Source organism: Hippocampus guttulatus, chromosome 15 (assembly GCF_054856545.1).
Source record: "Hippocampus guttulatus isolate MCC_2025c chromosome 15, RoL_Hgut_1.0, whole genome shotgun sequence".
Taxonomy (NCBI): Eukaryota; Metazoa; Chordata; class Actinopteri; order Syngnathiformes; family Syngnathidae; genus Hippocampus; species Hippocampus guttulatus.
Genome location: NC_141275.1, coordinates 9,165,575 through 9,186,159, shown reverse-complemented (window position 1 = coordinate 9,186,159; position 20,585 = coordinate 9,165,575). Strand labels below are relative to the sequence as shown.

The 20,585-nt window shown below is 41.5% G+C and overlaps 4 protein-coding genes across 9 annotated transcripts; all 4 read right to left on the bottom strand.

The window, feature by feature from the left end:
• mtmr2 (myotubularin related protein 2) lies at positions 1-6,374 on the bottom strand. 4 transcript variants are annotated; one of them, XM_086131276.1, is made up of 16 exons: positions 6,172-6,374; positions 5,477-5,561; positions 5,362-5,385; positions 5,221-5,287; positions 5,055-5,149; positions 4,868-4,972; positions 4,199-4,303; positions 4,032-4,115; positions 3,497-3,646; positions 3,203-3,391; positions 2,924-3,109; positions 2,560-2,766; positions 2,392-2,484; positions 2,206-2,319; positions 1,340-1,516; positions 1-1,254 (listed from the first exon to the last, which is right to left on the bottom strand). In XM_086131276.1, the coding sequence occupies exons 1-16, from the start codon at positions 6,249-6,251 to the stop codon at positions 1,090-1,092; spliced, it is 1,926 nt and encodes a 641-aa protein (XP_085987402.1). In that variant the 5' UTR covers positions 6,252-6,374; the 3' UTR covers positions 1-1,089. The 4 variants fall into 4 exon arrangements, with proteins under 4 accessions (XP_085987402.1, XP_085987403.1, XP_085987400.1 ...); XM_086131277.1 differs by having other exon boundaries at positions 5,221-5,284; XM_086131274.1 differs by having other exon boundaries at positions 2,392-2,766.
• A 379-nt stretch (positions 6,375-6,753) lies between these two features.
• On the bottom strand, positions 6,754-8,780 carry cwc15 (CWC15 spliceosome associated protein). Its single transcript, XM_086131000.1, has 7 exons — positions 8,715-8,780; positions 8,216-8,357; positions 8,016-8,128; positions 7,575-7,678; positions 7,389-7,499; positions 7,130-7,284; positions 6,754-7,053 (listed from the first exon to the last, which is right to left on the bottom strand). The coding sequence occupies exons 2-7, from the start codon at positions 8,344-8,346 to the stop codon at positions 6,924-6,926; spliced, it is 744 nt and encodes a 247-aa protein (XP_085987126.1). The 5' UTR covers positions 8,347-8,357; positions 8,715-8,780; the 3' UTR covers positions 6,754-6,923.
• Positions 8,781-10,007: 1,227 nt separating this feature from the next.
• Positions 10,008-12,561, bottom strand: LOC147193714 (uncharacterized). Of its 2 annotated transcripts, none has more exons than XM_086131278.1 (2): positions 12,353-12,561; positions 10,008-11,690 (listed from the first exon to the last, which is right to left on the bottom strand). In XM_086131278.1, exon 2 carries the CDS (start codon positions 11,684-11,686, stop codon positions 10,397-10,399), a length of 1,290 nt encoding a protein of 429 aa, XP_085987404.1. In that variant the 5' UTR covers positions 11,687-11,690; positions 12,353-12,561; the 3' UTR covers positions 10,008-10,396. The 2 variants fall into 2 exon arrangements, with proteins under 2 accessions (XP_085987404.1, XP_085987405.1); XM_086131279.1 differs by having other exon boundaries at positions 12,516-12,558.
• Positions 12,562-14,839: 2,278 nt separating this feature from the next.
• plp1b (proteolipid protein 1b) lies at positions 14,840-19,967 on the bottom strand. Of its 2 annotated transcripts, none has more exons than XM_086131693.1 (7): positions 19,818-19,967; positions 18,208-18,394; positions 17,959-18,115; positions 17,549-17,726; positions 17,203-17,276; positions 16,875-16,940; positions 14,840-15,541 (listed from the first exon to the last, which is right to left on the bottom strand). In XM_086131693.1, exons 1-7 carry the CDS (start codon positions 19,819-19,821, stop codon positions 15,470-15,472), a joined length of 738 nt encoding a protein of 245 aa, XP_085987819.1. In that variant the 5' UTR covers positions 19,822-19,967; the 3' UTR covers positions 14,840-15,469. The 2 variants fall into 2 exon arrangements, with proteins under 2 accessions (XP_085987819.1, XP_085987818.1); XM_086131692.1 differs by lacking the exon at positions 19,818-19,967 and adding an exon at positions 18,704-19,778.
• Between the last annotated feature and the right edge of the window lie 618 nt (positions 19,968-20,585).

Genomic DNA, 20,585 nt, shown 5'->3' with positions numbered 1-20,585 from the left:
TAAGCAATTTTTTTAATACAATTTAAAAAAAATCTTAGTTACAGCAAACATTTTCAGAAGTTTTCGGAAGTGCTTTGCTGCCATCTACAAGCCCTATCTTGCTACAATATAGAATACAACAAAACATAAAATCTGTTAATATAGTAAAAGAAAACTAATGCCTCAAAGAACATGCTTTAAAAATAAAAACCTTAACAGGACCACGGTAATCTTTGTAAGTATTTGCAATTTATTATGGGAGAAAGGCACAACAAAAGGCAACAAACCTGAGATTATTAACACAAATGTCCTTCGGGTTTCATTACCATTAGACACACTCGCAGGTAAAATATTTTTTTGATTGTAGGTTTCCTTATGGCATGGAGTCCCAATAGTATGTAGTTAATAGTTTGAGCTGTTCTGGACAAGGCACATAATCTTCCAGATTATCTAAATTGGATGTTGATACAAATTAGCTATATTAGACACTGAATATCATGATTATGTATCCTGGCAGCTACATTGTTCTTAATATCATTATAATGTACAGTATATTGACAGCTAAATCGTGAGTAAATGGCCCCAGTTGCAAGTTGTCTGGGAATAAGCAGATCATATCTAAAACTGAAAATGTCAAGATTACGCGATAATAAATAATGTTGACCATGTCAACTAAACAAATGCCTTGAATGGCACACAAATAATAAAGACAAATAATGTTGGTCACAATCTAAAAGTACAAGTGTGAAAACCAAACAAAACAATGACTTTTTATAACACAAAACTGGACTTTTTGTGTCAAATTAACTATTTTGCCAGTGAATGCCTTTACACTAGCTTGAGATGTATTGTTTTCGGAATAGTAGAATTACATTTTCTCATGTAGTGTGTAGGACATAAATATCTTAGCAGGATAACATTTTAGGAGGTCCAAAGCTAAAAATATTGATTTGGCGGTCAGTCATTGGAATAAATGGTGTTTAGAATTCTCACGAGTCTGTTCCAAGCAGACACGATGCTCGATTATTCAGGTGTTTAGCACAGTTTGTTTCGCCAAAAGAGACCTTGCACGCTGTATCTGAGTGACAAATGTACACCAGTAGGGTTAAATCAAACAAAGGTCTGGACTGGGGTGATGGACCGTGTTGGAGAGCCCGCCCGCTCAGAGGAAGAGGACGCTGAGCGACTTGTCACCTCTCTCTGCAGCTCGTCCACTCTTTTTTGCAGCTCAGCACGTTTTGCCAGCAGTTCCTTGTGGCGCTGATGAACAGGTTCCTGGAATAAAAAGGTGATATAGAGAAGGTTTCATTTGGTACACTGAAGTCAGGTCTTAAGTAGCTTAGAAACAAGTGACTCTTACCTGAGGCCTCATACGAGGGTTCCAACGTATGTAGTAGCCAACCCAGAGCTCCAGGTGGCGTAGGCTGACGACGGGGAACAGCACATGATTGGAGAAGTTGACGTATAAAGGATTGGTAAACTCCTCCAACTGGCTATTAATGTACGACCACAAGGATACGGTCCTCTTTGGAATCTCCTATAAAACAAGACATGTTGTTTGTAGCAACAAGCTCCATCAGAGAGAGAGAGAGAGAGAGCGCGCGAGAGACATTTATAGCGTATATCACAAAATCAGAGGTGGCTAAAGTACTTACACTCCATACTGGGGTTCAACAATAATTAAATATATATGATCCCCCCCCCACCCTCTATTTTGGGATTGCAATTTAATATGACATATTTTGAGTTGCTCTTCATGTGTATTTTTAACAAAACACAGGTAACACATTCTGTCCGAATGAATTATCAGATTGTTCAAATTGTTTTTGCTCTCACAGGTTAGACATACGGTATATTCAAGACAAATGAACCATGAATTTATATGAAAGACATTTTATCTACTTCAATTAGAGCTAACTCTACACTTTGACTTGCGGTCTATTAAGGGTTAGTAATAAAACGTTGACCAATGTTATTTACATTCTACTTAATGAAGTTGTTGCCTGATGTTTTTCTAAAGTATATTATAGAGTGCTATTTTTCCTTACTAAGCATTTTTGGGTGCTGGAACCGTTAATGGCATTTCCATTCATTTCAGTGGGGAAATATGATTTGCGATATCAGTGTAGTCATGGACCGAAATAAACTTTTGTCTCAAGGCACCATTGTACCTCGTTATTTATAACCGGTGCAGAAAATATTTCAAGGCAAAAGGAATGGACGTACTTCTTTCAGCCTCTGCTGTTCGCTATTACACAGAAATGTCCCAAACAAGCAGCTGTACAGATGTTCCAAGATGGTCACCAGGAAGAATTCGTTGAACTCGAAAGCTGCAGGAAACTAATGCAAACAGTTATTGTGCAATTACAGATAATCGATGAAAAATGCGCGAAAGGCTTCATATCTGTTCACCTGGCGGGTCAACTGCCACACACAGTCGACAAACTGAATAAAAACAGGTGAGCGATCTGCATCTGTGTGGTTCTTATCGCCATGGCCGATACGCTGAAAGGAGGGAGGAGTCGGGAATTTAGAGTGCACCGTAGTTTGAGAAGGATAAAAGTATGTAAAAAGATTTACCAGCTGGAAACGGTGCCCGAAGCTCAGCCATTCTTTCTCCAGCAACACCTGGAAGCCACGAATGGTACGGAAGTAACCGTCCAGCATGAGCATGGCCAGTGAAGTGAGCTGCGCTGTGCGGTCCCAGCCATCGCTGCAGTGCACGACCACCGACGTTTTACCAGACTCCACCTTGTCTGCAATGCGCAACGCTCCTGCCAGGATCAACTACAAAACACACCACTGTGAACATAAAAAGTCTACACACCCCTGCTGAAAAGGCAGGTTTTTGTGACCTAGAATATTTAGAGAGGGGAAGTAAAGTATTTTTGTAACCTGTAACTTCTCAGTTGCATAATTGGGAGTAGCACATCATTTGGCTCACCTTGATGTGCTCAAGCCAGTGAGTAGACTCCAGATTTGAAAGCCAGTGTGAATCCTCAATGTTAGGGTAGACGATATCCTTCAGCTTGCGAAGCGACTCTCTCATTACATGGATGTTGTGAATATCCAAGAACACCAATTCAGCATTTTGATAAGCATCCTCGCTTTCATATCCGCCGCCTTTCATCTGAGGTCCAAACGAATGCCATGTAATTCGATGAAGGTTGACCATTCATTTTGACCTTCGTGTCTACACGGCAAACACTACTACAGAACAAACCTTGTTAGCGGCAGCATTAACACTGGGCCTGGCATCAAAAATGAAGAGTTTATGTGACTGGGCGTTGGCATCCATGATTGCCTGCAGGTATTTTTCATCCTCTTTGCTCCGTTTCCCGTTCACCCCGACCATGGGCTGACTGCAACGTGTCACGGTTGCCTGGCTTTCTGGATGGATCCAGGACAACACCTGTACAAAGAATATACAACCACTACAGTGGATCTAAAAACTACACACCCCTGCTCGCCCCAGAAACAGCTGCACCGAGGATGATGAAGCACAACATTTACTCACAGGTATCCTTCCCTTCGCCCGGAAGGCTGCTACTCTCTTTAGCTCTTCATCTGGAATGTTGACTGGAACTGCCAGAGTGGATGGGTAGGTGTCGCACAGTTCGTAGTGATCATTTACCTTTGTAATCCTCCAACTTTCATTGGGAATGCCCTTTGTGACACAAAAGTATCCAATGTTACAAGATCAACAGAAAAGTTTTATTCACTTCTTCACGTGATTTTTTTTTCATTTCCATTTTCAAATGATGGGAAATTACCGGTAATTAAGCCGTACTGCACCAACTTAAGACACCCTTTTGTTCGTGTCACAACCACAGTAGTAGACTATACTATTCTCGTTTGACTGGTTGACAGTGTCTGATGTTGTCTTCCTTTAATAAACAGCCACATGCCAGGAAGGAAAGAAATTGCAACTTGTCCTCCCTTCATTTTTATTCTATCACGTTGCTATAATGTTGCACTACTGACGTCGCTGAGACACACTCACATGACTGTATAAAGAAACCACGCAGAGTTTACTGTTCTGAAGCATGTACCTGTCTTTTGTATTCAGAGACTGCGTCGTACACCTTCCATCCATTCTCAGGAAACACTTGTCCGTACTCAAAGGCAAATATTTGCTGGGGAGAGGAGGAGGAAATCTATCAGCTCCTGGATGGGTACAACCTCCAAGGGACGCCAACATGGCTGATATATCACTTACCAGTCCATTGGAGACAGGAAAGGCAAATTTAATCAACACTTCGAAAACTGACTTCTTGAGGGTGTCGTCCATTTGTTTGTGTGCAAATCGCAGATTACGCATATCCTGTGTGGAGCAAACAGGTCGTGGTCATACACAAGACCCTACAGTAGCATACAAACAGCTAGCTATTCCTAGTTTCCTTCAAGACACAACCTCAAGATCAAGACAGTTATCAGTTTTGATGCACTCACAGGTTCATGACATACAACCTGGATTGTGTAATGAGAGTTCAGAGGTACCATAGCATGACAAAGTCTGTCTTGTGGTACAGACTGCACTGCATTGCATCAGAGGTGTTGCTACAATTCTGCCCCTCTAAATAGAGTAACCGAGAAATAGAAACACTTTTTCAGTATGAAGTAGTGTGATTCAACCTCACGTTCCATTACAATCAGAGTAATAAAAATGATCCTAAAGTAATGACACTAGCCAGTATCAGTCCAAATTGTGCATTATCATCTGCTACAGCGCTTGCATTGGATTTCATTGGACTGCGATGGGTTACCTAATGAAGGAGAAGAGCGAGTGTTTTTTTTTTATTTTTTAAATGAGACAACATAGCAAGTCATATTTGTCTGACATCTAAACTACTATCAATGCACGATGACCATGTTTGTGCTGACTCACCTTGCAGACTAGGCCATAGGACACATCACCGCGGCTTGACGCACCGCCAATCTTCTCCACACGACTCACAACCCCAAGGGGCAAATCTAGCACAAAAGACGGCTCCTAAAAGTTGATATTATAGGAACAGAAAGTCATTGTTTTGTCCATATCTTGTGTGTGGTGAAACATGAATGAAACATCGTACCCTGTCCATGCATTTGAAGAAAAGTCTGTAGTTGCTAACTGTCACTATTCCACGCAGTGCTCCGGTGAAAGGACAGAAGTAGGTGACGTCTTGAGCTGTAAAATTAAATTATCATGAAACCACGAAAGGGTTAAATGCAATGGAAGTATGCAACAAACACTCATACCCATATCTTGCACAACTTCATTTGGAAGTAACTGTGGTTCCTCTTTATCAGAATCTCTAAAAACCTGCTAACGGCAAAGGAAAATTAGGAGTGGCGAAGATCTGTTTAAATAGTGATACAAGCATAATTCAGCGCATTTACCTTTGCATGCGTTTTGGTCTTGACCTAAAAATAGAAAATAGTTGCATGTCAGTCACGAGTTGATTTGAGGTTCATGAGGATTTATGTGATTAATTCCATTCAGTTCCATACGAACCCTGATTTCTGGGGAAAACTCTGCTGAGGTGGCCATCTCGGACAACATGGCAGAGGAAGGTTTAACGTGGGCCGAACGCTCAGAACTGTTAAGAGATCATGCTTAGTTTTACATTGTAGCCATCCTGAAACCAAGACTTGAACAAATGCATCTAAGTATCAGTCACGTATTCAGAATTGGCAGCAGAGTATACCTAACGAAGTCAAAGTGACAATCCCCGTTTCACTTCCGAGTGCAATGGATATACTGTAGGTGGAGGAATTTTCGCTACTTTCAATAATTGAGTGGAAGTATTGTGACATGGCCGAACTCAAACATTGACTGGCCCTTGTCGATGTACATTGATTTCGACACCCATAATCGTCTCGCATTAGTCACGCATGAAGAGCGAGGACGCTGACATCGGCCAACATCGTCTCACGGGCGTTGGTCAGATTTATAACTGTATGTTGTAATATTTAGTCCAATACTTATAACGCAATAATATTTGACACACACCCCTATCAAGGCAAACGGAAACATGTCAAATTCAATACTCATTTTGCCGCGGGACATGAGACTTATGTTTTATCACTAGTGCTAAAAGCTTGAGACTTATTTTATGAGAGCAGGTGCGAGTTTCACTTCTATAGAATAAACATGTAAATCATATTTGTGTTAGTTTCAAAACTTTTAGCTAGCTTAACCAACGCTACCTGGACAATGAATCAACACTCGGATGTCGAGAAGAGGATTGCTTGGAGCCCAAACTGTCGATACTTCCAGTCTTCTCCATATTATTGTTCTCTTTCCTTGATGTATAAAATCCGGTGGCTGCAGTGGCGCTAGAAGGGTATTTAATCCCCCACTAGTATACAGTACTAAAATCAGCAACAAAAGGAAGCTGCCATGTTTTCCCAGCAGCTTTCGAGAACTAGCTCTGCAGCGCCTCCTGCCGGTCTAAATAAGACTTGCGGCCTGCAGGGTTGAGTGTTCTCCAGCGAAAACAAATCGTCATAAATTATATACATGTATACAGTAATGTACAGGTATATACTGTATCTATTCCAGCATTCCAGAATTGGAGGGCATAATACGTCCCACCCTTTAAACTTTAAATAATCCACATATAAAATACTAAAACATGCAGTTTGAAAAAATAAATGTACTTGTCCCGAGACCAAAAAAATAGAAGAATGCTTGAAAATAGATTTAAAAATAACAAATAAGTCTGGAGTACCCTCTATAATGCCATTTCTATTTTGTCTTTAAGTTTTACAATATTTCAAAGAGCTTGATTGAATGTTGTATGATCTTTATTTAAAGTATGGTTGTCACATTTATATACAGTACAAGATTCAAGATGCTGTTTAAATGTATGGAAATGTAATTCAATAACAACAGATCATTCTTACAACAGAGGGCAACTAAAAAATGAGAAGAAATCACACAAATACACGACAGTTTTTTACTTAACATATTTTTCCATAAACTTCTTGTGAAATTCAGAGCGCAGAGTATCATTGATGAAGCGTTTCTCCTTGCGTGCTTTGTCCAATCCTTTTGCGCAGTTCTTAAATACCACATCATCATCCCACCTGAACAGAAATTATATCAATTGTTGAAGGTAAAGCACTAAGTCTCCCCAAAAAATGTTGCGTATGTCTGCATTACCTTCTCTTGACCTTGAATGCGCTCTGATTCTGAGCAATTTGTTGCTGCTGCTGTTGTTGCTGCTGCTGCTGCTGTCCTGCCAAATTAATCAATGGATTGCCACTCAATATATTCTCCATTCGGATCCTCTCCTCCTCTGCTTTTTGCTCCCGGTCCTAAAAATGAAAAATACAGCAAATACATTTGCCAGGTATAAAAACAAGCAGAAAGTTTTTCACCTAAAAAGACAGAACGTATTCATTGTGAATTAATAGCTCACCCTGCGCTCTTGCTCTTCAGCTCGCTCTTTCTTAATCTTCTCCAGTTCTGCCAGAAGGGCTGCGGTGTCATCATCATCGCTATCGTCCTCGGAATTGTCATCCTCGTCATCCTATTTACAAATAAATATGAGCGAGGCAGCTTTTTGTGCATGCTGTCAGTGTGGTAGGATGAGTGCAGTTCATACCTCAGTAAGGGGATCATCGGCATCAAGATTGGCAGCTGGAATTTGATCCAGTCTGGGTCTCTTTGAGGATGAAGAGGAGGATGAAGAAGAGGATGTGGTGTGCTCTGGAGAATCAAGAATGAATGATTTGCCAAAACGTTACTTCCATTTTGACCAAATACGGAGCTGGCCACAAATTTACACTCTCCTGCTGCTTTCACGGTCGCTTCCAGGTGAGACTTATTCTCCTGTTGCTTTCAAATATAACAGAATCAATTATGAATAAAGTCGGAAACTGCAGTGTCTTCAGTGGGCGTTCATGAAGCCAATGATACTTGGCACAATAAGTTAATTGGTGTGCCGTGAATCTTTTCAAAATTTAAAACATGCTTCTTGGCTCCATAAAGGTTGGGAAATAATGCCTTGCACACAGGAGAGCAAGCTGGGTAAATGCTAACGAACCTCTTGGTCCCCTCTCTCTGGTCTTCTCACGCACAGCGACACGTTCCCTCTCCTCCAGCTCCCTGCGGAAATCACGGGCACGCACTTCCTCCGGGGCATCCTGAGTAGGCTGCCTAACAGACAAAACACATGACAGATGATTTGAGAAGAGCATGTCAGCACTTGCAGACAATCGTTTAAAAGAAAAAAAGTCTACTGACCTGTACTTGATTTTTGTGTGACCTGGAAGATCTCGACTTGAATATTGCTTTGATAGTGCACTCAAATCACCTTCCCCTTTTCCCCGACCTCCTCTGGCCGGTTCAAATGTTGGTCTTGCAGCTGTAGTCATCACGGACAGCTCTAGTTGACACAGGAATGATAATAAATAAAACTGAACAATGAAAATACCAACCGTAAAAGACAAGAGTCAAGAACTTGACAACGGGCATGCACCGGCACAGCACGAGTCGACAGTAAATCATGAAAACAAATATAAGCCCGCTATGAAGCATTTATATCCCATTACTACTGGGAGCCATGAGAGGTGTGCTAGCTAGTAATGCTAAGCAGCTACGACGCACACAAAGTTGTACAAAGCTATTTCGCACGAAAGAATTTTTCATTTTTTACAACCACCCCTCAAAAAGTACGTAACGTATAACAATCAACCCTGCTTTCAGAACGCTAGCAATTAAAATTAAGCAGAATCACACTTACAACAACTCGCCTGCTCTGAGGAAAGGATGAGCTTCCTTCCGTAATGACGTCACTTCCTGGAAAAAATTAGAATGATGCATTCATAGACACTCGGAACACATTACAAAATGTGTGACTTTCAAAGGTACATTAACATATTTTGGAGCATTCATTATTAAAGATGAAAAAAAACAGAAGTGGTCTGAATTTTTAAAACAAACAGACAACAAAAAAAAGATTTAATTAATTGTGGCTTCTGAGAAATCTGTCTTTCAGTGGTAGAACGCTGATAAGCAACACAAAAGGAATTTCTAGACATAAAACCATGAATGTGCTTCTGTGTATCGTGAAGTTCAAGAGCAGAAACGACATCATACTGCTCTGCCCGCTCTCACCTTAACAGGTGACAATACACTTGTTATATTGGCTATGCAGGGTGACACTTCATTACAAAGTCCTGATTGCTTTAATTTCCACAGCATGGTGAGTTTGACGGGTGTAACAGCCTCAGAAAGATCCATCACACAAGATTAAAAACTGAGGTTGGATTAAAATGTTAGCCGAGGCTCAACATGAAGAGATGCGAGATGCAGCGTTTGAGAAAACTTGAGCGTAAACAAGAACTCTGTCAAGGCATGAATGCTACTCATTAAAGAATGCATTGATAGGTGTTGTGTGTTCTCGTCATGCTCGTGTGGGTCTTCTGTGTGTACTATGCCTTTTCCCCACGTTTAAAAACATGTTAATTGCAGACTTTAAATCACGGGTCTCAAACTCACAGCCCGGGGGCCATTTGCATCCCACAGGTTGATACGCAGTCCCAGTCATGTGTATTCAAAACCTGCCATAAAGAGAATGGTTGGCAACAAGAACACCCAACTTCAAGAAAAAAAAAGGAGACAGAATGTTTCTTTTTCAGATTTTCTAAGATTGGTCCTGATTTTGGCATTGGTAGCCAGAAACCTGAGATGAGCCAAAAAAAGAAAAAGTATATTTTTGGTCAAAATTTGAATTACGCTATTATTTTAAGAAGTTGAAAAATACTGTAGGTATGAACGATTGTCTGTGTGACCTAACAAATTCAGCCAGTGATCAGTCCAGGGTGTACACCATATCTTGCCCAGACATCTCAGATAAGCTCCAGCTCAGCCGTGAACGGAATGAGGACTAGTAAAGAAAATGAATGGATCCTTCCACTAAATGTTTGTTTGTGTCGAAGTTGATGGCAGAGACCATTACTAACCTTCAATGTGGGGCTGCAATTAACAATTATTTTAATAATTGATTGATCTGTTGATTATTTTGTATTTGTAATTGGATTAAAAAAAAACATGTTATAGTTTGCATCCCTTTATTCAAAAACATGACATCATTTCAAATTGACAGTGCAGAAAATGCCCATACATAAATTAAAGATGATTCGATTCCTGGTTAGCTCAAAAAAATGTTGATCATTGTTTTCCAAATTAAAAGCAAATATTGCATTTTGATTCAACACAAACATAATCAGTCCCCCTTCATGGAGGACTACCAAAATGTACTGTTGAGAAGGTGAAATTCTGAGCATTTGGACAAAACTTAAAAAGTTATCTCAATGATTCATTGACTATCAAAAATAATCATTGATTCTTGATTAATCGATTAATCAGTGCGCCTCTAGTCTGGTGTTCATTTATATGTTTGTGAATTACAGGTCAATCAGGTCAAAGTCCAGGAGCAGCGAGACCTCCAACAACATGCTGCGCCGATGTCGACAAGGCACCGTCAGCTTCAGGGTCCACATTGTGCGATGACATCAAAAGGGCGTCATTACACGCAAAGGGGCTCACGGGGTATATGCTGCATTTGCTAAAACCTTCCTCAACTATCCTGATACCCTCATCCCCTTTAGCCACCTGATACGCCCCTTTGAACACGCCTGAGAAGTCTTTCTTGCTGACTGCAAACAGAGGCGCGTCAGCGGCGTGCATCTCATCTAAAAGCGCAGCAAACCGTTGCTTGATGCGCGGAAATAGGCCGGCGTCTAGCGGCTGCAGGATGTGAGCGCAGTGAGGCGGGAGGCACACAAGGATGATGCCTTCCTTACGGGCGGCTTCCACCACTTCCAGATTCACGGGTGACTTGTTGCCATCGAAAATGAGCAGCAGTGGCCGCTCTTTAGGAGCATACACCAGGAAGTGTCTGAGGAACCACTTTTTGAAAAGTTCAGAAGTGACACAACCCGAATCGGACCAGCCATAGAGGGCATCTGACGGCCCTTGGGTTTTGTAACACACTCCTCCTGGGTAGGCTTTGGAGTAGACGATAAACGGCGGAATATCCTTCCCTGCGGCATTCAGGCAAGCCAGGACAGAGACGTAGTCCTTGGAGCCCGGCGTTGACTTGCAACCCAGACTGGCAGCTTTGGGGAGAACCACCTTCTTGCGGGCCAGCTGAAAACCCATCTCATTGCAATTCCAAATGTAGTGAGGCTTGTCGCCCAATTTGTGATCTTCCACCACAGTGCTCAGGAGGTGAAAAAAATGATCCAACGCTTCCTTCCTGACGCGGACCGTCCTTCCTCGGATAACACTGTCTGCTGGTTGAATCGTGATATTTTTTTCTTGACGCTTCCGAAAGTTGAGCCACCAGGTCTGGCCCAGTTTAGAGAAGGCCACCCTTCTGTGCTGACGCTTGTAAATGGAAGACGCAAATGACACCAGCTGCTGTTTAGTGAGCGGGAATCCATGCTTGGACATGTGTAAGGAGAACTCCACCAACAGTGCCTCGTCAGAAGATGTTATAAGCTGAGCGGGCCCACTGCGGCACCCTGGTGTCACCCGTCCACTGACTCGGTCCCCCAGTGAGGATTTGGGGACTCCAAACTCCTTGGCTGCCTTTCTCACAGTGCACCTCCCTGACTTGACCTCAATCAGTGCGTGCGCCATAGCTTCCTCTGTCCATTTCTTTTTCTTCTTTCTGCCAATTTTGTCAAGGTAGTTTCTTGAAGGCATGGTTCTAGGATGGAGCGGAATACTAGTCAGTATTGTCAGAAAGTAATGTAAAAAAAAAAAGAATTTAATATTGAAGGTGGCACAACACTTCACGCATGTCATGATATTTTCCCCATTTCTCAAACTGTTTAACTATTCAAACTTGTTCTCTCAATCTTGTTTTTAAATGTATGAAACAACTTTGCTCCAGATATAGTTTCCCAAAAATTAAATAAACTCAACCGTGGAATTCGGACTTCGAGTGCATCAAAATACAGTACTGGCAGAGCTCAAGAATTTTAACACACAAGTAAAACAATGAGTGAAAAAAAAGCCCGCGAACATTTATTTTAACACTTTTACTGTACTACTTTGAACACGTATTATACATATTAGAGAACTATTGCTATCTCTCACGATCATATGTTTATTTTTTGGTTCTTTATTTTAGTCCTGAGCATTGTCTATAGCTTGCTGTTTTTTTGTTTGTTTGTTTGTTTTGTTTTTAACTGCACTCATCAACTTTTACTGTGACGCCAAATTGCAGACAGGAGTTGATAAACCTGAATGAATAAAAGAGAATGCATTTGTCTCTGTTCAAAAAGTGTCTCTCTATACATATATATTTATCAAAACTGAACATCTTTGAGAAACTGCAATATAAGCAAATAGTACTGAATGACTTACGAATGTTTTGAAGTCACTGTATAAGAAGAAAATGATTGTATATCAGTTCGCACTTGATTGTTGTCACGCCACGTCCGTAATGTATAATTTTAAAAATGAACTGAAATACACGCACACGCACACAAATTAGTGTTGCTCCTTATGCAGCCTCAAAGGTAATTACCGATGAAAAAATACTATCAGAGCAGAAGTGACGCTCGAATTTCCTGTTTTCCTGATGAGTTTCTTCTAACCTGGAAATAGATAGTGCGTTTCAAAATAAAACTGATAACTTCCGGTGGCAAAAATTTCTCCAAGATGTCTGTACTGTACTATGCACGGTATAAATAAATAAGTAGCACTAAACAATTTAAAAACTGTAGCGTCAGTGTTAACATCAATACAAAACAAGCAGAATAAAATTGAATTTAAAATAGCGATTAAAATATAACAATAAAAACATGCACAAAGGAAAATGGGTTTCAAGAAAAACTGTGTCCGTTGCGGGCTAAAATATTCTAGTTTAGCTAATGTCTGAAATATACTGTATACAGCACAGGTACAGTCTACACAATCAAACAAACAAAAGCACCAGTTTCATTAGTGTTTAAAAAAACGGCTCTGTGCGTCGAAATTTACCTTAGTCACAATAAAAGTAGATTCCTTTAGAATCTTATCATCTCGAGATCATACAAAACAGTTTGAATTCCAAGTTTTAGAAAACAAGTACTTTGACAAGTTGTGTGGAATTTATTAATCGAAATGCACTTGGTCAGCCAGGAAAGAAGTTAGAATTTGAGAGCTCAGCCTTGTAAGATTACTTTAAGATGCTGACTTCAAGAGTATGTAGTCTTTTTTTATTGCATTTTCCCGAGTAAATAATGCATCTTTCGAAAGGGCTCCCACGCAAAAACATGTTGTAAAAAAAAAAAGAAAAAAAGAGCAAGAGAGAGAGAGAAAGTAGAATCAGATGAACCAGAAAGTAAGGACAAATGTGTTGACCAGTCTATTATTAAACACCATGAGGATACTTCAGATGCCTCTGCAGTCGCTCCATCTCAAATCATTCAGGATGGATCGACAAAGGAACACCCAGAGGCTCAAGCTCTTCTGAAGGCAGCTGAGCAACCGTTTTTTTTGGCTTTGCTTCCGAACACAACAAAGGAACTGCTGACACGTTCCATCACCAATCATATTTAGAACACAATGGGAAAAAAAAATGCTGTGATCTCCTCGGAGGGAGAGTTTCGAGATGGATGATGTCAATGCACCAACTGAGCAGCCCAATGTAGAATACAATGATGGTGGTCTTGATGATGGCCTCATTGTGAGGTTAACCTTATGAAGCAGAAGAAAACACACCAGCCCGAGCAGCCTAATAGTGCAAACGTATGCATTTTGTTCCAAACAGTATTGTGCAAAAGTGAGAGGCCATCACTATTCATCATACACAACAGTTCAGCCTTGGCGGAGGTCTCTTCTCAATGGACTGGCATTCTCCTCATTTGGTCATTATTGTATTGTTTAAAGATCACAACAGCAATCAAACTGACTGACAATTTTGAAAGTGTATATTCCAGATTTAAAAAATATGCTCTTTGACGCAATACAATGTTCTTGACATTGCTTTTAAATGTCTTCGGCGCTTTTGTTTGTAAATGCTTTTAAATGTATACTTTTAATTGTGTGAGGCACACTGAGTTACCTTATGTATGAAATGCTCCATATTAATAAAACTGCCTTGCTTATTTTGCAAGTGGTGAGCCAAAATGTAAATATTTCGATGAATCATGTCATTTTCTCCAGCTCAAATGTGCACTTCATGACGATGTTGACTTTTTAATATCACGAACGTCTCCAGAGTCTTTGTGGCCTGTGCCGCTATAAAAGACCAATAAAAACCTCATTGCACAATACTGTACTGTGTTTTACACACACCCACACACCCACACACCCACACACACACACACACACTCAATAAAGACAACTAGAAGTTCTATATGTTTTCATTTTTTTCAGTTACTCGATACAAAATCGGCAATTGCTGTCAATATCATTATCATTAAAAAATGATATACTGTAGTGAGTTATTCTGCAATTTCACTGCACTACTACTATACAGGGGCGGCCCGTGGTTAGCACGTCGGCTTCACAGTGCAGAGGTACCGGGTTCGATTCCAGCTCCGGCCTCCCTGTGTGGAGTTTGCATGTTCTCCCCGGGCCTGCGTGGGTTTTCTCCGGGTGCTCCGGTTTCCTCCCACATTCCAAAAACATGCGTGGCAGACTGATTGGAAGCTCTAAATTGTCCCTCGGCGTGAGTGTGGGCGTGGATGGTTGTTCGTCTCTGTGTGCCCTGCGATTGGCTGGCAACTGATTCAGGGTGTCCCCCGCCTACTGCCCGAAGACGGCTGGGATAGGCTCCAGCACCCCCCGCGACCCTAGTGAGGATCAAGCGGTTCGGAAAATGGATGGATGGATGGATACTACTATACAAATAACAAAACCGTGTTGATTAAACACAATTTTATTGAAAACATGCAATTTGTAGTGACTGTAAAATCACCAAAGTTAATGCCCACACATATGGCAAAGCTCAATTTTCGGAGCAAGCTGACGCGTTAAACAGAGTTATCAGATGGAAAAGTTATTGTAAGCGTTGGAGGCATCGCCTCCGTTATTGAATTCGTGGCTTTGTTTCGCCCCCACACAGTGGTGTTTAAACAAAGCAATTGTGGTGAGTGACGGTGAGCAGGGTGATACAACACAACGCTCAAGACAACGTTGGTACATTCACTTTCAAAACACACAATCGATATACACGACGCCGCCAAGACAACAGCAGCCAACTAATTTCCATATACTCAATGCGTGCATCTGTAAACACTAAAAGGAGTAAAAAGCAAGTTACTCTTTGCAAGAGGAGCCGGCTGCATATTATTCCTGAAATGCATATCACAACAGCACCGGCACTAAAGGTCACCAAAAAGAGAAATGAACAACGATGCTAAGAGAATCATCCGAGAGGGCAGGAATCTTCATCTCTTTGAAAGTTGTTGACACACAAGAAATAGTGGTGAGGAATGTTACTGGATGCATTTAAGAGGAATGCAGTACGAGCAGGTGAATCGGATTGGCTGCTTAGCGGACTCCTTTCCTGCCCAAGAATCGCAGGACTGCATAGTTGTAGGTGGTTGCAACCAAAAACAGAATCTGCAAAGCAAGAACGTATCGATGATGAAAAGGAGAGGAGCAGTTAAAACAGCCTGCAGTGATTTGATTCGCCGCGTTGGCAGATGTTTCAAAAAATTCTGCCAACGCAAGCAGGACAAAACGTTGGGCAAAGAGATAAGAATAAAAACAAAACACAGTTTTCATTTAGTTTGATGGAACGAAATGAAATGAAATGATCAAAATCAAAAAATATTTATTACCTTTCTGAAGACATGGTTGACCAGTATGGTTCATTTATAGTTGATTAAAATGCTCCAGACCAGTGGTTCTCAAACGTTTTACATCAAGTACCACCAAAACATACAGCGCTGCATAATGACCAATATTAAAATAAAGTAGCATAGTGGGCCTAAATGTTTATTTATTTATTTAAATGAAGGGTTTTATTCTTATTTGTCGATATCATTATTATTTGACAATACACAGGTTTGATTGGCTGGATAGGATCGGCACATATTTTGCATTTTATGCAAAATTGGTGATCAGGTGTAATGTCATAATTTGTCAATCGATCAATGATGTCATTGATTGGATGTGCAAAATAAGCCAAACCCAATCTTGTTCATGCCAGGGATGTTCTGTTCAGCCTTTGTTAATAATGCAAAGTTCCTCAGCAAATACAGTCAGATATAATTTTTTTTCAATTTTTCCCAATACATGTATTTAAAAATATATATACAGCATATATATATATTTTTTAGGTGGGTTATTGTGATGTTCGCTCTTTTGCATACCACTAGAGGGAGCCTACATATTACCAGTTGTACTCATATTACTGTGCAAGATTATTCAATATGTTTCAGCTCCGAAACAAGGAGAGCCGTCATGTTTTTTTTTTAAATGTACACTTTATTAATGCTTTTAACACTCTCAACAAATATAGACACGTCTCTCTCCGACTATGTGTCTCCACTTCTGCCGTTCGACGCGAGAGGCGTTCAAAGACCGCCTCAGAAAAACGTAAATTAACGATAACTTCAACGACACCAAGAAAATCGAAAATAATGCACCAAAACAGAAAATCACAAAATAAATTCTATTGGGGGGTGGGGTTGTGAACATACAACAAAGGAATAAATAACAAAAATTCTGAGACAGTCCAGTCTCCTACAAATAGAACCCGACAATGGTGACAAAAAAAAGTACTTCTTATGGATCTAAATAATTTTCCGAAATATCATTATCGACTAAAACAATTTCACCCAATCAAAATCTGACCAGTTTGTGACTGATTTAGGTTTAGAATGTACAGTTCAGGTACATATCAAGGAAGTAGTCATGTTTCTATGACTAAAAGCACGCCATTGCTCACCAATGCCAAGAGGGTGATTCCAGCACCAGCAAATGCAGCAATGTACAGGTCATAAGTGAGGTGAAACTAAGAGAAACAACAAATCAAGTTAGTATCGGGCTGTGACACTGACACTGATATACTCGGAGTACCCCCAGGATGAATAAAGTCCACAGATTCTAACCCCTGCTGTGTGTGCGCGTGTTATCCTAGAATGCAACTATTCTCACCAACACAGATTTTGGACAGTTGCTGCGTAGTATCAGCAAGGCAGCATACATCATCATTCACGGAGAAAAAGTTTGGGTGAAAGGGGGCGTAAAATGGAATATGGAAATGATCTACTCACTTCGCTCGTTTTGCAAATAGATGCCAAGGTCATTCCGCAAGTCTTGCCCGGCACTGCATTCCAAGGAAGCAGCCCTTGAATAGAGACGTGACATCGGTGATGTATCTCATACCAATACTGATTGCGGATGCCTCAGGAAACATTTGCATCCTTTGTTCATTCACTTGCAGAGAAAATAAACTGCAGCAAAGAAATTCAGCTGAAGTTATCTTGGGGAATTTCATGAGCAATTTACTAACTACCTTTGCATTTATGTAATCCCCGATGATTAATTCATTGCCTCGCAAAACCACATTAATATTCTCATCGGGTGTACATGCGGTCAGTCATTATAGGAGCATCGCACCATATTGCCTGGCGTCCATGCAAATCCACCCGTGCTGATTGATGCTGGGGGTAGTTTCAGCCAGGATGTTGATGTCGTGGCAGGTCTGCTCCATGTTGAACAAGAAGTAGACTGGAATAGCAGTGAAGGCAAACACTGCCAGCCAGATGAAGGCCAAGATATACGTCACAATGATAAACTGTTGGAGAAAAAAAAAGTGGAACATAGGGTCATGGCAATGCAGCAGGTTGCTGTGTGATGAATGTGGTATCATCAAGCCTGCTATTAGCCATAATTCATTTTTTTGAGTGGTAAAAAGAATGCATTCCGCATCGCCAAAACGACCCGTGGACATTGGTACCCCCCCCCCCCCTCCCCCTGCCGCATCCCCCGGCCCGCTGCCTCTCCCTCCCTTTTGACCTTGTGCTCACCGTCAGGCTGAGGCATCGCCCACAGTGGGTGCTCCTAAATTCCCCGAAGGTCTGCTTGACTGCGCTTGTCGTGTAGAAGCCTTCAGCCAGCAGCAGGATACCATAGAGGAAGAAAAATGAGGCCAGGCCGTAGATGACGTACTGGAAGTATTCGACACTGCATGGGGTGGGGGGGGGGGGGGGGAGAAAAGGTCAGTCAGGCAGGAAGTCGAGACGAATTCAAAAAGGAAGAGTGGAAAATAGACTTACAAGGAAGCCACGACCTCGTAGTCCTGCTCATTACGGGCAAAGTAAGTCTCGACCAGGACTTCGGTCTGGGTTAAGGCTTCGTGCCCGCAGCCACAAAATAGAGCCATGCCTGCATAGCACAGCAAGGTGGCCACCAGAGATGGGTAGGGCACTGCCCCCAAGCACCGGATACAGCAATCATAACAACCTGAGGGGGCATAATATATCAGCGCACAGGCCGCACATATCGCACATAGAACCACACAGCACATCGAAGCCTGGGTGGAGAACTCTTTCACTCTGCGGGAGAGCGAGCCCGCCAATTCATCAGCATACACCGGGAGAGAAAGAAAAACACAGCTGCAACCAACAAGCAGGCGATCAAACACAAAGAAAGCGCTGCTTATTTCAAGAACACCGAGTGCATTCTCCCCAGCGTAAGCAGCTGAAGCAGGTAGCAAACACCCACAGAGTTAATAAATAAAAGCAGTGGCAGAAATGGGATTGAGGAAACCACCTAAGGCTTTGCAAAGCCAAGGCTGCCTGACCGGAAACATGTTGCTTCTGATCCTGTATTCCACAACAAGAAAGATCCCAAGAGGCAAACTTCAGTCTGCCTACAAGCTACGACAAAACAAACGCTCCCTGTGCCGATTTCATCTGCAATGTGAAGGCTCATCCGCTTGTATCGACACCTTGACGATTGTACACAAGCTGGTCCGGCCCTCCTTCTGTGGCAGTCACAGGCGTCGCCAGGCTAAAGGGAGATGGTGGCGGAGCTCTGACTTCACAGGCTTGAAGAGAGAGCGTCTCATTGTGGCCAAACATAAGGTAGCCATTGTCATTGGCGTGAGACAAAGGGCAGTGATGTTAAGCAAACAAAGATCTCACAACCACGCATGCTGTCGTAGAAGTGGCCGAGGGGGGTCAGTTGGTCACCATTAGCAATGTCAGCCCATACTCCCTTCAGCTACTGCTGGCTCTCAATGGTACCACGGAATTCGGTGTCAGGTCCGACGGAGATAGAAGTGGTTGCAAAGTTGCAAACATCATTTTTACACGGTGAAGCATTTAATTGTTTGACCAAACAACTTTTAGTTCGAAGCAACCAGGCTGCTAAATATAAATAGTTGCAGCAAGAAGACCAACGGGGATGCGGTAATGATAATGCCTGGAGACGCCCACGCTTCAGCTCTGATGAGTGGCGAGAAGCAGTTTATTCCGCTTTCGAGGGCATCGATGGATTTAGTTTATGCCAGCTAATCAATACGAAACCTCAAAACTGGACACAAATTGGTGGGGATGCTGTTCGAAAGTTGGAGAAGAAAACTGTGATCAAAGGATGGAGAATTACGGTATGTCTCATGGCAGTTTAAACTACAACATCAGGATTCTTGCTTCACCAAAAAGTGCGTGAAACGACAGTATCGACTCTCTACGTAACAGGGAATATATCAACGGTGAAAGTTAAATGAAGGGAAAAGTAAAAATAGAAATACTGGTTCGTCTTCAAATGCATGAATGCAAAAAAAAAAAACCCTATTTAAAAGGAATATTATTCCATTTACAAAATCCCCCAAATGGCTTTAATAAGAGGTGAAAAGAAGTTACTAAACATTCCGTGCACTCACCCATGTCCAGAAAGAAGTCGGGAGGTTATTGAAGTTTCTGCTGCGCGGCTTCCCAACTCTGATATGAGGATATGAGAAGTTATTCCCCGCCACTCCTATATGAATCTGACTCGCGCTTTTGTCTCATCAACAATAGATGGACCACATCACCCCAAGTGACATCTTAAAGTCACAAAGTCCCATTTCAGCTGCCAGACATTATTTATAGAGCCGCGGGTTCAGCATCGGTGACAGGCAGGTCACACGTTTCACTGGATGCTTTTTGTTTTCTTCATTGGACTTTTGTGTTATTTATTCTTTTGCTTCTACTCAGAAGGAAATGAGTGGTGTGGCTTCATTAACTGGCCAAATTCTTATGACAAGAATATATAATACCTACAGTATATATACAGGTATATCGTTAAGAAAAGCTCCCTTTTGAGTGGCACAATCACGGAGGCATTCATGTCACAATATCTTTACAATTGTAATTGCAGTTGCACGCAGAACTGCTCTAAATCAGACTGAGAGCTGTTTATATTTTGATATGTGGCTACATGGGAGTCAAAATATTAGGTACAGCTCTGATTATGATGCAGTGAGCCTTGACAAATGATAACAAGGATATAAAAAAAACCCATTCAATTTATTTGATATAAATATCATATTTGTCGATAGAGGTATTGGATCTAATAAGGTCGCGCGAGTGGCAAGTGTTGTATTAATAGACGTATTAAACGTACTTTTCCCAACAATAGCAATAGCATCAGGTTGAACGCGATAAAGTGG

What these genes read in the sequence shown, in the direction of transcription:
- mtmr2 (XM_086131274.1), bottom strand. Translation starts at nt 6,251, where the DNA reads ATGGAGAAGACTGGAAGTATCGACAGTTTGGGCTCCAAGCAATCCTCT. An exon ending in AGTGTTGATTCATTGTCCAG is followed by an intron (nt 5,562 to 6,171) that starts GTAGCGTTGGTT and finishes ATCTCTTAACAG; the next exon opens with TTCTGAGCGTTCGGCCCACG. An exon ending in AACAGCAGAGGCTGAAAGAA is followed by an intron (nt 1,517 to 2,205) that starts GTACGTCCATTC and finishes CTTGTTTTATAG; the next exon opens with GAGATTCCAAAGAGGACCGT.
- cwc15 (XM_086131000.1), bottom strand. Translation starts at nt 8,346, where the DNA reads ATGACTACAGCTGCAAGACCAACATTTGAACCGGCCAGAGGAGGTCGG. An exon ending in CACACAAAAATCAAGTACAG is followed by an intron (nt 8,129 to 8,215) that starts GTCAGTAGACTT and finishes TTTGTCTGTTAG; the next exon opens with GCAGCCTACTCAGGATGCCC. An exon ending in CTGAAGAGCAAGAGCGCAGG is followed by an intron (nt 7,285 to 7,388) that starts GTGAGCTATTAA and finishes TTTCATTTTTAG; the next exon opens with GACCGGGAGCAAAAAGCAGA.
- LOC147193714 (XM_086131278.1), bottom strand. Translation starts at nt 11,686, where the DNA reads ATGCCTTCAAGAAACTACCTTGACAAAATTGGCAGAAAGAAGAAAAAG.
- plp1b (XM_086131692.1), bottom strand. Translation starts at nt 18,743, where the DNA reads ATGTTTCCGGTCAGGCAGCCTTGGCTTTGCAAAGCCTTAG. An exon ending in GGCGATGCCTCAGCCTGACG is followed by an intron (nt 17,727 to 17,958) that starts GTGAGCACAAGG and finishes TTTCTCCAACAG; the next exon opens with TTTATCATTGTGACGTATAT. An exon ending in CATGGACGCCAGGCAATATG is followed by an intron (nt 17,277 to 17,548) that starts GTGCGATGCTCC and finishes TCTCTATTCAAG; the next exon opens with GGCTGCTTCCTTGGAATGCA.